The sequence below is a fragment of the Alligator mississippiensis genome, chromosome 2 (genome assembly GCF_030867095.1).
Source record: "Alligator mississippiensis isolate rAllMis1 chromosome 2, rAllMis1, whole genome shotgun sequence".
NCBI classification, from domain to species: domain Eukaryota; kingdom Metazoa; phylum Chordata; order Crocodylia; family Alligatoridae; genus Alligator; species Alligator mississippiensis.
Genome location: NC_081825.1, coordinates 97,949,482 through 97,966,083, shown reverse-complemented (window position 1 = coordinate 97,966,083; position 16,602 = coordinate 97,949,482). Strand labels below are relative to the sequence as shown.

Here is a 16,602-nt window from a genome sequence, read left to right as displayed (position 1 = left end):
CTTGCAAGTATGGGTACCAAATGAATGGGAAGGTAGACATATAAAAGATGTTGCCTTCACTCCAGCAGAAATGGTTAAAAAATATAATTTTGTTTCTGTTCTCTTCTGTGCTTGCTTTGATGGCTTGTTTGGATACAATAGATTTCATGACCCAGTGATGCTACTTGTGAAATGGTACACTAGCTACTAGAGTTGTGTGAAATGGGCCGTATTCGATTTGGATTTGGCCGGAATCAGGGACAGTGATTCGATTAGTTGATTCAAATCACTGTCCTGATTTTGATTTGGCTGAATCTGAAAATTCGATGCTGATTCAGAGAATCAGCGATTTGGCCATAGACACACCTTTAAATGTTTTTTCTACGTACCTCAAGGTACCAGGTGCAGCTCCTGAACGCTGCGATGGTGGGGCAGATATACTTCCAATCCACTTCTGGGTCCACCGCAGAGCACGCGGGGGACACCCCCCCCCCCGTGTCCCCCGGCTTGGTGATCGGCCACAGGGGGACCCCAGGTGCCCCCCCAAGACCCAGGAGGCACCAGTTTCCGAACCCGGGAGTGGGATGGGAGGTTCCCCTGTGTGCTTCCTGATGGACCCGGAAATAGACCAGAAGTGTTCCTGGTTCATTTCTGAGTCCACTGCCAAGCATGCTGGGGACCCCCCATGCTCCTGTGGGACACTCCATCTGCTCCAGCATCTCAGCATTCATGAGCCACCTGGTACCTTGAGGTATGTAGAAAAAACATTTAAAACTGTGTCTATGGCTGAATCGCTGATTCTCTGAATCAGCATCAAATCTTCAGATTCAGGTTTGGCCGAATTGAATCGGGAGAGTGATCTGAATCAACTAATTGAATCACTGTCCCCGATTCAGGCCAAATCCAAATCAGAACTGAATACAGCCCATTTTGCACACTCCTAGGATCCAATATTCCAGAGTAATTGTGCAATGGGTATAATAGAAGAACTAGAGACACAATCCTGAAGGGAAGAGTGGTGAGGGAGGAAAGATAAGAGTTGATATAAGCTGGTGCATAGGTTCAAGTTGGTTGCTTACAGGCTGATGATGCCAAGGGCTGTGAGCATACACAGCAAGAAGTCTGCTTCTGTTGGACTGAAGTGATTTACCAATAGCAAGTTTAGGACAATATGGCCTCTTGGTGCTGTACAGGACAGTATCTGTCCCCTCTTTGCAAGTAAAATGGTGAGTAGGATGAAATCTTCCTCTGAGGTGGGGAAGAGGACTATAATAATTCCACAGAGCAGGCCTATAGGGACTCAGTTTTGTCACTTGACTGCCATTTTTTTATTGTTCCTAGAGAATTTCAGCCAAGCAACCTTCTAATACAGAGTCCTGTAGCCTAAATGTTTGTCTCCTATTTGAGGTCTAACATGTTGCTTATAAAAGCGCCTAGTGAATCATATGATCCTTGATGACCAAGGTACTGTCTGCCTGCTTCTTTTCCCCAAGCAAGTGGTCCAGAATGAGGATCCCAGGAATTCCACAGGATATAACTTGTAGTGGGACATGATGGCTAGATAACTAGCCACTTCAAGATTCTGCTTTTCCATCCAAAGTATATAGTTTATATCCCTCTGTTGGAGGGGGCAAAGAAATGCCTTGTTGCCTTCAGTGCATTACATGTTCCATGACAGAGTTTGCCAGAGTGCTGTAGTAACAACTAGATATCTTCAACAGGTTACGAGAACATTATGTCAACTTTCTTGGAGACAGGTGGGAAGAGAATGAGAAGACCCAAATATTCTTGTCTACACAGATGAGAAAAAGCCAATAAACATAGCCTCCCTAGTCTGCTCCTGCAATAATGTTAGACGGGGGATTGTCTTTCTTTGGTGCTGCCACTTGTTTGCAGCAGGAGAGAGTTAGCTATTCTCTACCATAATTGCTAAAATTATTTCTGGATATGTGGACAAATTGACCTCTTCTGGTGAGATGCCATTTCTATGTTCCTTGAAAGGGGACTTGTATGATTCCTCAGGATTATCACCCTCTTCTTCAGATAGATGGAGACACTTCCGCAGATCTTCAAGTGTCTAGGTGGAACTGATTTAAATAATTTTAATCATGACTTAAATTGGCAAGCAGGAAACCTTGATTTAAATAACTGACTTTAAACTTGCTTTGCTTATTTACTTTGTTGTTTTTCATTTTCCATTGCTATTGATTGGTACAATGATTAAAGCATATTAATTTACATCAAATATAACTTTTACACAAAATCCGGTACTTCTTTTTGTTAATTGTGAGGATATACTATAGCTGCATATACTTATTTAAGCAAATATAAATAATTTAACATTCATTTATTCAATTCTTAATATTTTATATTAGAAAATGTCATTCACCATTTTCATTTAACTAGGTGATAATTTAACCAAACTTTGTGTCAAGATGTATTTGAATGGAAATCAAAATTCAATCAAAGTGTACAAAATAGCTTTTGAAAATTATTTATTAGTTAAATAAAACTACCTTTTTACATAATGGAAGAAGTGAGTTTATCTAAACATGTTTTGCACCTGAATTACTTAATTTTATCACTCAAAGGAAATGCTAATTACAGTTAGTGAATTGACATATTGAAAATCTGGCCCCTGTTAACAAGAAATAAAGCTATTTAGACACCTAAAGCTACAGATAGGTGTCTAGTAGGATTTGTAAAACTACTAACTCTTAGGTACAAAAGGTAAGTGTTACAAAGCTCTTACCTTGTGAAAAGTCCAAGTTAGTACGGAGTGTTCAAAAGAGGTGACATTAGCATCTGAGAGGCCTTAGGCCATCATTCATTTAGGATGCACAAAGGAGTAAGTGATGGTGTTTCTCTCCTTTTTTAATCTCTCTTCTGTGGAACAATATGTTCCCTCTTCTCCTTTCTTTTATCCTATTAGACATCTGTGTAACTTATAATGCTGAGATAGATATATCAGTACTGAAGGATAGGTCAGTGCTCAGCACAACATCAAAAAAGAAGCCGACATTGAGGTGCATGCTTACTACAATATTCCCAAAGCTGTACTAGTGCTAGTTTGACATTCAGCACTGCTTTTGATTTAGCTTGTATCAGCAGTACTCGGTAAAGGATTCATTCTTAAGATTCAACTTCACGAGGACAAGATGTCAGTCCTCCATCTGTGTTAGAAGGCAGCACAAAAACCTGGACAGAAAAATCTGACTGTTTTGTCAGGGGAACTCGGCATCCATAATGGACCCTGAGTAGGCTGCAAGCTCTGTGTGAAGTCACATGAGCCTGGAGCCAGTGTCAAAAGTGATTCCATGACCTGAACTAACCTAAAGGGGGTTGATCCCTTTCCCTTTTTGCCTTTGTTTTTTCAGGATGTGAACCACCACTGAAGCACCAAGAAGTTTGCTTGATACAAAAAAAAATAAGCACAGTAATTGTGTTTTATTGTGTTTGTGCAATGCTATTGCTGTAAGTGGTTGATATTATCTGCGCCAAACAGTGAAATGTAAAGCAGAACTTCATGATAGTCACTTTGCAGATATTTTATAACCTATGGAAAACGTTGTACCATGTGGAGTATCACCTCCAGACCTCAAATAGTCCAGCCATGCCAAAGATCAAGAAGGCCAGATTGACCATTTGTTTTCATTGTCATTTTTTTGTTTTGCTTGTGCTAAATATTTATTTTTATCTTTTTATAGTAAAAACACAAATGCAATGTAGCTTTGTTAATTCCCAGAATTTGTATGGAAATGGAACAAGGAGTAAAATGGTGGCATCCCAATGGAAACCAGGCATGCTGTTTCCACAAAAAAACCTAACTCTTGGCATTTCTACAGGCTCTTGCAGGGCGGAGGGGCACTGGAGGTGTTATGATGGCACCTAGCCATCACAAGCAATCCAGTTGGAAGGAAGAAAGTATTGCCCATTGTACAGGAAAGATAAAATTGCTGGAAACATGTTGGGTCCCCAAAGATCCTGGACCTTTGGATGTTTCTCTGATCTAGAATGCCATCTTGGCAACCAGATGAGGTGCTAATTGCTGAGTAAAATGCTACCTGGAATGCTGAGTAAAAGGTTTAATAGGCATCTTGGGCCATACATTCATTCCCCAGTCCCAGTATGTAAGGCCTGTTTAAACTTGATTGGCTGAAACGATTGCTGGGCTAGGGAATGCTGAGGCAAAAGACAGAGTCAGAGGGGATATGGGCAACATTCAAACAATGGTTAAGTGTTTATCACAACATCCAGCCGGTTGGAGCACCTGATCACGAATGCCATCATACTTTTCCTGGGATGAGTGGTGAAGGTTCTCCCCACAATCTCATAAACATTCCAGGTAATTCCCTAATTATGCTCCATTTATGAGATGAAAGTATAAGACCTTCGAGGAGGGGATTGATGGCTAGATGATATTTAGAGGTTTCCTTTTAGGAATTAGCTTGTAGGTAAAGTAAATATTGCATATTGCTGTCATGGCGCGGGGTCCTGCAGGATAGCCATGATCTCCCCAAGGCCCCCTTATCGTGCCAAGTTGGCCCAAAGGGCACCCTCGATTCTTGCCTGCCACGTCTTTGCTGGAAAATATATGATAGGGAGGCTGCCTTTATGTTATTTTGGACACGGTTTTTTGCTGTACTTTGACCCCATGGGTTCCTGAACCCCTTGTGGTTCCCGTTCTACAAAGGGTGCTTTGGGGCACCCTAGCCTTATTGGCTATGTGTGGCTCCAACCACCCCGTTACCGCACCCCAAGCCTCGCAGATGGAACTGACGTTGTTCAGTCTGGGCCTTGTTATAATTTGGCCCCTTTGTCCTCTCTGGGCTCTCCGCGGCCCTGTCTTACTCTGTGCCCTCACCGGCGCTCGGGCTCTCCGCGGTCCTGTCTCACACTGCTCCTTCATGATGCTCGGGGTCACTGCACCCCCAAATGCTGCGCCCTCTCTGGTGCTGGGGTCCCCACCCTGCTGTGGGTCCCCTATGAGGCCTCCTCCATCCCCTAATAGCCTCATCCAAGCCACCGGTCTTAAACAGCAAACACAAAACACGAGCCCCAGGGCTGCAATATAAATCCAAGCCTCCTGCTATAACATCATTCAAGCCACCCCAGGAGTGCTCCATCCTTCACCACTATCAGGAGCTACGCGTGCAGTCAGGCCTCTCCCCTTTGCTTGCTCCGGCAGAGCTCCTTCCCCCTTGGCTGCCAGCAGGGAACTGCCGTCCTGGCCTCAGCCCTGGGGTTTATATGTGAGCCAGGCCCTGCCCCTTCTGGTCAGCTGACCACTGGCAGGTGTGGGCCACTAGCTCACTCTGGTTGCCTGGGTAACCAGTAGCTGGGGCTCCCCACTCACAGCTAGGGCTCTTTCCCTAGCAGTTTCCCCTCTTTAAAGGAGCAGGGCACCTAAGTACTCTGCGACAATTGCATTAGAACAATGGTCCAGGAAAATGGTTACGGTTAATTGATTTCTAAAAGCCTGTTTGTGACAAAGTTTCCTTCAAGGCCCATTATGTGTAAAGCCAGCAGACAAATAGGCTGGGAAATTGAAGACATGTACCATACTGGTCCATAACATGAACAGTGTACCCAAACAGATATAAGGGACTCTGCAGCATTGACACCAGGTCACAGTGCCCAACTGCAGAGCCCTTGGGATTTCTGACTTTGGTGGAGAAATCGAATTAGGAGACCCAGTAAATAACCAGAGTAAGATCTATGTATATGATGGGTTTGGAAAACAAAGGAGTATGCTGACAGAACAGAACATGAACAGTATAATGGCCACAGGAAAACCAGTCAGCAGTGCCCAGGAATGAAAAGGCATCAGAGGGGAAAAAGAATACAAAAGAAGGAATTTCAAAACAGCAAAGGGTCCCCAAGAGGTGAACCTGAGGCCACCATGGACAAAGGGCATATGACCAGCCCATCTCACTCACCCCACTTGGGGGGGAGGGGCATCTCGGCCCTCGAGGCTGCTGACATCAAAAAAGAACCACAGAGTGAAGCTCGCATACTGGGGGATTATGTTCTTAATCAAAAAATTATTTTAAAGCATGTGGAGTTCTTCTTGCTTGTATTGGGTAGGGGAGTTGATAAAAAGCTGCAAGACTCCTTCCTTGGATCTTATTGTCAGAGAATCAGGGTACCCTCACTTTACAAGATTTTTCACTGACATTTTGAATGGGAAAATAGTTATCTTACTGGTTAGCATTCTTTTAACTAATGTTTAAAAAAGAAGATATCCAGCTTGCTTTATGCAGCATTTGGAAAGTTCAATCTTTATTTTTCCACATAGCCCTTCCCCATTGCCATCAGAGCAACTGCCAACACAAGATTAAGATCATCAAAAAGCAGAAACATATGAGATCTTAAATTCTTTCTTCATCTACATTAGCAAATGCTCAGCTCTTTACTGAACAGGGTTTTCTTTTCTTATTCCTCATCCCAGTTCATTAGCAGCAAATACCAGCTTGACCTCTGACCTTTCCTGAATGCTTAAAGGAAAGAGCTGCCAAGGTTAAAGCATGCATTAAACTACCTGGTTGTATATAAGGGCACATAAGCTCAACATGCTCTGAATATTCTGGTCTGCTACCTGACTACAGAATATTTTGTACGTGCCATTTGTCCTGTACAAAGCTCACTCAGGCACGATTACATTTGAGCAGATGCCCTACCCCGCTGCTATGCTTTCCAGTGTCAAGCAAAAGAGCAATACCCACATACATTACCCACATTACATGAAGGCAGGACCCTCATACTGTTAGAAAAGATTCATGGCAAGCCAAATATATGTGGTTCTCTTTTCACCCACCCACTTATCATCATATGCTCCATAGCTCAACTTGTGCCAATGCAGTGTACAATCCTACTGACAGAGGAAAGGTCTTTATCAAAGTCAGTAAACAAGTTCTCTCATCAAGGTCCTGACTCTGACCTTCCATGCCATCAGTGGTGCCTGCTGAATGGGTTGTGGTTTGCCAAGGTAAGTGTACAGCCAGTCTTTACCAATTGATCCAATATGACAACCAATGCTGCAAATGGAGGCAGGTACAGACAGTAATGTGCACTGTTAACAATACATTCTGTTGAGATGCTGGTAGTTTGAAAACACAGAACAGAGCTAAAGAAGCTGTTACTGGTTGGCTTGGCCAGACACACATTTACTAGATAGATAAATTTACTATCCTGTGCATAGTAACCCCCCAAATTGTGTTTCACTTTAGATAGATGTGAAAAGATCTAATTTAGCCAGGAACATTTGGTTTCAAAGTGAACTCTGTCCTCATGTGGCTCAATCTTAGATGTCCAGCAGTTTGGCCTGACACAAAAAAGCCCCTAAATATGTGGTGAATTTACATGAATGGTCTGGTAAATGCTTTGCTCGATTAGGCCAAAGTGATCAGAAATTTGAAAGATGAATCTCTTGATAAACAGGGCATGCAGTCAATGAGGAGGGAAGAACAAAACAGAAAACCAAGAGGAAAAGAAAAGGTAATAACCACCTTACCACACTTGTAACATAGCAAAGAGAAAGTAAAAGTAAATAACCATATTCCAAGTGCTCTTCTATTCCTTTAGGTTTGTAGTTGCCAAAATGAATTGTCTGTATTTACAATCCACTGTTCTAGGATGCCACTATCCTAAAATATTAGTTTCAGACCTTCCAGATTTGACTGGATGTAAACCCTTGTTTGTATTCCACAGGTGTCACTTCTGCTGGAGAAAGATAAACACCTGGATCTTACTCAAAATATGTTATTCCCAAATTTTGTCCATGAGTTCTTAAGTTTCAGTTCACATTCATTAAAAAAATGCTTTAATACATACACATATGCATATTGTTTTCTCTAAAAAATAAACTGTTTACCAGGCAGAATTTGTTTCATTTGTATGTATGGTTCTCATTTTTTATTTTCTAAGCCTTCTTTTCCCATGGAACTGACTGCCCCAGAATTGTAGAGTAGTTACATTCAACAAACCTAAACAAAATTTAGAACAATTTCATATAGTTTTTGATCTAAAGATTTAAAGATCAAGCTCAGATTATGGCTTGTAAACAATGATGTGGATCGTCAACTGTAAATTTGCCAAGCACGCTATGTTAGATCCACCTAAATAACCCCATTTTGTATTTGAAAGTAATGCTATTACAGTATTGTGCAGGGAATTGATGAGAGCACTCACCTCAGTACTTACAACTTCTAATCTCAGTTCATATGATCATTGGGAAGTAGGGCGGCAAGGGACCTCACGAAGCCATCTAGTCCAACCCTGTTCTCAAGGCAGAATCATCCCTGACTAAACCATCCCTGACTAAACCATGACAGTCAAGTGTTTGTTTAACCAACTCTTGAAAAGTTTCAAGGATGGAGATAACAGCTATTCACTGACCTAGAGAAATAGTGCCCTGAGGAAACTTAAATACAGCCGATTTGTATAGGTGATTTTATTTAGCTAGAATACAGCCACTTGGGCTGAAATAAAACATGCTATTACATTATTTTAATAAAATAAAAGAAAACACCAAAAAAATTTAACAGAAGCATCTGCAGCAGCATGTTCCTATATAATGGCAAGGTCCATCGCTCAACAAAAAAGCTGCAATCTGGCTATTCATCATTTCTCTCATTCTCAAACAATACATCTACATGTAGCTACACCCCTGTCAAGCTACATCCTAGCAAAATACATTTCTTTCTGTGAACCTGATTTTCAAGTAACTCAATTTCCTTTTTGCTGCCAGAAGAAAGGAAAAAATGTTTACTATTCTGCTGACGTCGGCTGGTGCATGAAAAAAAGGTCATCTTTGTCCATATACTGAAGTAGCCTTTTTGAAATGCTCAGATTGACTTACGCTGAAAAGACTAGCACTGGGCAGAATCTCTACAAGGATGCCAGCCAAAATTCGAGTTCAAACACTTTCAGAATCAAAGCAGGGATTCTACAAATGTGCTAATTTCTTACTGACACCACCCTTAGTAAGTATTTAAAGTACTGAAAGTTTAGTCCTCATAGCATTAAACTCCTTTTTTTTATGGCAAGTAAAATGGAATATAAGAATCAGCAGCTCTGAACACTTATTGCAAACATAGTTCACATCCCATAACAAAAGTTAAACAGTGTAACAGATCCTATATTAAGGCTAGAGTAAGTCAACCCCCAAACCCTCAGCCCTTAACTTTTAGTGGTTTGGGGTCCCAAGTAGTCAAGAGGCTTATTGTGCTGGGTGCTATGTAGGCTCAGTAAAATCAAGTTCCTTTCCCAAATCTTAGATTAAGACATGGCATTGCAGATATGTGAGGCAGACACAAACTGGAAGAGTGGAATGATGGACAGCAGGGCAAGTGTAACACAAAAATATTTTGCATAGATTAGCTGTAGAACAATGTCTAAGAAGAGAGATTATTAATTAAAGTACAGTGGCTACTGACAGTTCATATCAGTTTAGCATACCTTTGACTAGTGCATATTCGTTCAGTATTCAAACACCCTCCAAAGAAAATAACACGTCACAGAAGCCACAATGATTGCCCATACACAGTAATATTCAGACTAGAGAATTATGGGTTAACTTTTAACTGATTCAGAGTTATTGAAGCTGAACACAATAATAAACAGAACTTCTCAGACCTATTTCTCATCAATCTCAAAATTACTGGGCTTCCTGGGTATTGATTTCAAGAATGTCAGAGAAAAAAAAGAAATCCGCACCATTTCTCTGAGAAAATGCACCGATTTGCACTTACCAGAGTAACAGGAAGTCTGGATCGTCATGAGAAAAGGAAAATGCTTGACTGTTGCTTTTTGAAGGTAGTACTTCTGAAAAAACATCTCCAGGAAAAGAAAAGAACCCGTCCTGCTTTCAGCAGCAGCTCCCTGTCCCCTCAATGGTGCCCTAGAAATAGCTCAAACCAGTTGGTAGATTAGTTCTAGCACCTGTTCAATCAGGTGGCCTAGCACAGGCTTTGATAAACTAAGGACTATCTAGCCGTTGAGAATGTAACCCTTTTTTGCACCTCACATAAGAAAAATGAACAGCGCAACAAATCCCATGTTAAGGAAGCTTAATTCACTCAAGCCTCGAATCCCCAGTGAGACCACATGCTTTGGCCACTCAGTGGAAACTGTGAATTGAGTTAGGAGCATGAAGGCATGCTCAAGTCCTCTCAGAGAAGATAGGGAGTAAGTCTACCACTGGTGCGTGCTTGTAGATATAATTAAGGGTGAAGTGGACAGATAATTTCTTCCTATGTTATATGGAGGCGCTGCCTGGTGTGCTCTGGTCGGTGTCCCCACTTGTGCCCTTTTCCTGTAGCCTCCCCAACTAATTGGAGAGTTGGTGGGCTGGGCCCACGTGTTTTAAAGGTGGACAAATAGGCCTATGCTGTGCAGAGAATCAGTTTTGTGTTTTCAATATTAATGCTTTCACTCTCATGAACAGAGCTCCTGCATCTTCATGGCTGACATCACCATCCCAGGGACTAGCTGTTGGGATTAAATAGAGTGATATAACCACAGCACACTTGTCAAGCATAAGGATTAATATTACACAATACCTCCATAGAGGCAATAACAACATCTAAAAAAAAGCTAAGATCATCTGCTTGTTTGGTGCCATCTCTCCACCATTTTCAAATACCCACACTTTAGCTCTAAGATCAAACATCATCATTTCAGTCAGTAACACAGTATTCTTAAATTAATTAGAACAAAAGGAGAATGTTTTACATTTTCTACTTAATAAAGTGCACCTGCATAATATAACAAATGGCAGAGAATATCTTACCCTCATTACTATAGATGTTAATAACCAACTCAGTCCACGGAATTAATGTTAGTATAATGCTACCCATTTTCTCTTGAAATCAATGCAGATTTCATATAAAGTGATGAAAAGAGCAAGCACTTATAAATATCTTTCACATAATATTCAGGGCACTTCAAGTTAGTATTAAAGGCTGCCTATACATGTGCTTGGGGTGGGGAAGGGCATTTTAATTACAGCGGCTCCCAGATAGCCACTCTAATTAACATGGCTCACCGCCACGTGTATTAATCCCATGCACATTTCAAAATGGCTGCAGGATGCTTTATCTAAGACTCATTCAACGCGCTTGAGATAAAGCACCCCTGCAGCCATTTTGAAACATGCAATGGTGAGGTGACTCTGGAGTGTTTTCATTAGAACGTGGAGCATACTCAGTTAATGGAGTTTGCTCCAACATGATCTAATTAGAACATGATTGAGAACATCTATAGGCACCCAAAGTGATCAATAATCGCTTAAAGATAATGGATACCACCTTTTCTTAACAGGAATTTTCAGTCCATTACTCCATATGGACAGTAGTTCGCAATTTCACTGGCATCAGTACTGTTACGCCAGTATAAAAATGGTGTAAAAAAATGTCAGGCTGGTGTTGTCTCAAAACCCTGTTTGCACAATGAGCATATTTTTAAAATGCACTGAAGGTGGTGGTTATTTTCTCTACTTCATGTATATGCTGAAAACACAAGAACCCAGTATGCAATATTGAAGATCTCAATTACAAATGCCATTTTATTGAATTTCTTCATTCAAACTGAATTTTCTCATTCCAAATCTTTGCTTAAAGAGACAGTAATTAAATGCTTAGAAAAATGGGACCTGTTCCAGTAGGCGGTAAGAGAAATGTATATATTGATGCAGATATGGAATGTAATTTTTAACTCAGATCACGAGATACAAAGAAGATTTTTATGCAATACACTTACAAAACAATACAGTTCTTTTCACAAATATTTTCACAGAATTCTGCACAGCAATCTTGTAGAAAAGTAGAATTATGCAACACCAAAATAACTTATTGTTCCTTAGTATAAATTTTTTTTTTATTTCCTAAGAGGAAGAGGAAGTAATTTATTAACATGATTGGACAGGATTTGATTGGATTTGGTGACAGCAGAGACTGAAAGAATTTGTTGCCATAGACAGAACAAGATGTGGTATGTGCTACATAACTGTGGCAGTTAGTTCTGATAAACTCTAGTAAAATGGAAAGAAAGCCTGCAAGTCTGGAGCTTCTGCTGAGGTGTTGAGGCAACGTATGTCTGCCTCATGGTGCTTTCACAGTCAAACAGCAGAAGTGTGCTTTGGTACTTGCATCTAATTAAAAAGAAATACTATGTAGCTTGCTAGTCTGAGGACATGTCCAAACTCCCCAAGTTAGTTTTGATTTTGAAGAACAATGAACATTTTGGTGTGCTTTGAAGGGATATTGGGTAAAAACTAGGAGGATTCACACTTGATGCAACACAGACGCCATCGCTGATTTCTCTCTTAACTGCACAAAACATATAACTAAAAAATGAACTAACTGTCTAGACCTAGAAACATGCTTGAGTAGCAATATTGATGGAAACAATTCCTTTTAATGTCCAAAATTACATTTATCATAATTTAAATATTACTATTGATTCCAAGAAACCTCAGTGCTGAAGAAGTATAATCATTTGGAAAAGTACAAGACAAAGTGTAGTACAGGTAGCGCAGATTAAAATATCCCAAATTTTATAACCCATTCTCATTTGTTAAAATCATATATTCCTCAGGTTATAGATATTCAGATGGGAAACATCTTTCTCCATAATAGAGTTAGAATAAGAGTTTTAACCCTCTTTATTTTAGGTTTCTTTTCATACATGGATCAAAATAGACTTCTTATTATGACTAAAAATATAGATTTTTAACTACAGAACCCAGCAGCCGTTTTTCTGCTTCTTTGCCCTTTCCCCCAAAAAGTCAAGCAAGGTCTACAAAAATAGCAATTAACTTTAAAAAATAGTTTGCTTCTTCCAGCAAATTTAAGTTACATTCAGATCTAATATAGCTATTTATAATGAGCAATCCTATGGCAGGATACTGAATAGAGACTTTGTATGTCCAGTTTCAGCAGCTGCCTGTGTCAGTGCTAGTCTTGGTCTGTTTCAACATCAGTATCTTGTTTGATATTCATGATGCCAGCGATTGAAATCATTGTAGAAAACCACTATGCTTCCAGAAGCCATACCCGTCATTATGCACCTATGAAAAGCAAAGGTTTGAAAATTAGTCACGTCACATTCAAATTAGCTGGCATTATTTTTTTTGAGGAAGAGGAGGGTGGAGACGAATGGGAAGAAGGGTAGAAGACAAGACACTTTTCTTCTACTGCCTCTATAACCACCTTGATAACTAAAATATCCACCAAAAAAACCCTGCCAATGTAACCATTAAGGACCTAAGCCAAAGCCCTATGAAGACCTAAAATATAAAAAATATTAACTGGAGCTGCAGGTAAATCAGGCCCTACTGGGCGCTCATGTGGAGTCCCACAAAAAAATGAGTCAGCTCAGATGAGTAACCACTCTTGGAAAATGTTTTGTTCATATCCTGGTCTGAGAGATGTCAATCAGAGAGGATCAAGTGCACAGACTTATCTTGGAACATCTTAGGGGTAGGACTGACACCAGAAGGTCCTCAAGTGACAAAAGCACATGACCCTTTATGAAACAGTTACTCCATCCAATGATTACTGATTTTTTTAATGTTTTTTCTGTGCTGAAGACAGTGCTAGTAAAACATCAGAATGGAGGGGGATGCAAGAACCAAGAGGTTAAGTGTATTTCAATTCATTCTTCCCAGTCCAAGTGGGAATTGGCAAATGAACTACCTGAGGAAGGAACAGGACCACAACTTCTGTATTATTTTTTTTCTCATTGCCTGTAAAATTATCAGTCAGCCAGAATGGGCTCTTATTTGGCAATCAGCATTTAAAGATATTATTATTAATGCAATTCACTAGTGAGGTGTTCTGTACTCCATATCCTAGCCACTGGCTGACTACTAGCATGTCTTTAGGACAATTTAAAGAGCCATGATCTCACTCATGACCACATTTTAGCAGTCCTAGTCGCTGAAATCCTATCCTATTGTGAAACATAGTATATCAGGAAATTGTGTCATCTTATCTATCATCTCAAATTGCAATGATATTATTATTATTATGAGCTAGCTAGAAACCAAAATTTCTGTTCTGTGAAAAGTCTGACTTCTTTCAAAAAATAGATCTAATTTAGAATGGAAAGATTTTCCAATCTTCCATTTTGCTAAAGTAAAACATGTTCATTTTAAATGCGTTTTTTATTCATTTTGTTCAGACATTTATAACCAACATTTTCCACACATGCACACACGCTGAAAAAAAGAGAGAGAGAAATGTTAAATATTTTGTGCTGTGTTTATGTAGCCCCCTAGGCTACTGAGCTGCAGGTCTCTGAATATGGTTCATAGATGCCACAGTAATACAAATAAACACAATATTAAAGCTGCAGTAAAAACAAAGTCTAAAATGTTTGAAAATAAACAACACCCTTTGAAACATTTTCATTTCACTGACACTACTTTAAAAAATTCTACCAGCTTTATTTATGATAATTGATACATTATGTCATAAAAATGATTTGTCAGGTCAATCCAAGTGATCCCTGTATAAGGTTCCCTAGATAGAGCTGGGGTCCAGCCAAAATTGACACTGAAAGTCATTTTAATATCTAGAAAACTAAGGTTTTCTGGAATGGCTGCTTATGAGAACATTTACAATAAAGAAGGGAGAATGGCAGCATCAGATGAAAGGTTTGGGGAGAGTGAGAACGGTGGTGGGTGTCTTGGATGGGAAGGAAGTACCGGGTTCAATCTTGGTTAAGGTCCAAAAATATCACTAGATTTTTTTAAAACAGATTTTACAAAAATTTTGAAGTATATCTAATATTAAGATTACTACATGTTATGTGTTCCATACTTACTATAAGAACAGGCAATTTTTAAACAAAAATAATGCTTAAGAATAGATTCCTGAATCCATATTGAGGCAACGTTCCTCTTCTTTTTTCCTCAACATTTCAGATTAAACAGAGATTTTATCCGCAATTACAATTTCAATTCAAGTTTTCTTTAAGAACGCAAGATAGTTACTTGTTTTAATTAATAATTGATCTCCGTTCTCTAGTTGTATAAATAGGTCAAAGTCCACTGACATCAATGGATCTATACCAATTTATACCAGCAGTGTATTTTGTCCATCAATAACAATACTTATTATTTTGATAAAGGTAGCAGGTAGAGCACTCACTTAAGATTAGGGCCTATTGTTCTGGACACACAGAAAGAAACCATTGCTACCACAAAGAACAATGATGCCAATACATTTTTAGAAAGAAGTTAACATTTTAATAAACACCTGTGTGATTCAGGTATCCAGGTTGTAGCCATACTGGTCTTGAGTCAAAAGGAATCAAAACTCATGGAAGAGGTGATATCTTTTATTAGACCAACTAGATATTTGCAAGCAAATTATTTTATTTATTTTCAAGCTTCTGGGCGCACACACCCTTCATCAGGTGTAGGAGAGAGCAGTGATTGTAAAAGTTCCCCTTTTCATTTCTACCTAGGAGAACTTTCATTCCTATGTGATTCAGGAGCCCAAGTTCCATTTGAAAACTACACAGGCTGCTAAATGACTTTCTGCTGCATTTAGGTCTTAAAAGCCTTGGGTTCTTTTGAAAATTGTTTCCAAAATTTTTACTTCTAGATGATAGTATATAGGATAATTGCTAGCTAGAGGCAATTCCAAATATCCAACTTGTAAACAGATGTTTTGTGCCAAAAATGCACAGACTCTAAACTGTAGCAGTATTGGCAAGTGACATGGGCAACAATAAAAATATTTACTGTTTATCCCTTGGAAAAGTCTTCAGAAATTTCATGTTTTATGTGAAAATAATAAGTAAGAGCTCTACAAATGGAATTCATCATTTGCCTTAATGAAAAAAAAGTGTGATGGGAACCTTTTTTATTTGTGATGGCTTTGAAGACCTACATTTAGGGATTTCTTTTTTTTTTCTTCTAAGGTATGGAAAACCAACCCAGAAAGAAACTATGTAATTTCTACTTCCATTTATTTTATACGGTATATTCACAGGCCCAGAATTTGATCAACAATAAAAGTTTGCCAGTCAGACTCTTGAACGAGTGTTCATTTCCCCACCAAGAGCTGCAACACTAGAAAAGAACAACTCTAACCTGTAACCACAACAGAATAGTGCACTGAATTCTCCATACAATCACCTCTGAGCAAAGGATAATACAACAGAGAAAACCTTTTTGTTTACACTTTCATGGCATTTCATATGCTGTTTCATTCTAATAAATTTCTCTATAAAGTTCTTCTAATCAAATTTCAACCTCACCTTTGGTCATATGACAGGGCCATAGATCGGATTCCAGCATCACATCCTGGGTACGCAAAAAGTTGCTTGAGGTCCCAAACTTGCCATACCATGACAACTCCATTGTCTCCTCCTGTAAGCAGGTACTGTCCATCACGGCTCAGCTGGATTGCCTAGAAGGAAGTTATTCAATAGCCTGTTAAAGCAGCTTGCGCTACTTTTGTTCTTGCCCTTTTGCCTCCAAGGAGGAACTTGCTACCCCTTCACAATTTTATCTGCAAAGGCACTTAGCATTCCTAAAAACAGGTATTTTATCGTAAGGAAGCCTATTTAAAGTTTAGGATAAATGCTATAATCCAAATTTGTGAAAAA

The 16,602-nt window shown here is 39.5% G+C and overlaps 1 protein-coding gene across 11 annotated transcripts in view; it reads right to left on the bottom strand.

Moving 5' to 3' along the window:
- Window positions 1–11,518: 11,518 nt before the first annotated feature.
- LRBA (LPS responsive beige-like anchor protein) overlaps window positions 11,519–16,602 on the bottom strand; it is a 611,727-nt gene continuing 606,643 nt past the window's right edge. For all 11 annotated transcript variants that reach the window (XM_019481504.2, XM_019481508.2, XM_019481505.2 and 8 more), the window contains 2 exons: window positions 16,252–16,403; window positions 11,519–13,048 (listed from right to left, as the gene is read on the bottom strand). In XM_019481504.2, the coding sequence (XP_019337049.1) occupies window positions 12,958–13,048; window positions 16,252–16,403 (243 nt within the window). In that variant the 3' untranslated portion in view covers window positions 11,519–12,957. The remainder of the gene's footprint in view (window positions 13,049–16,251; window positions 16,404–16,602) is intronic.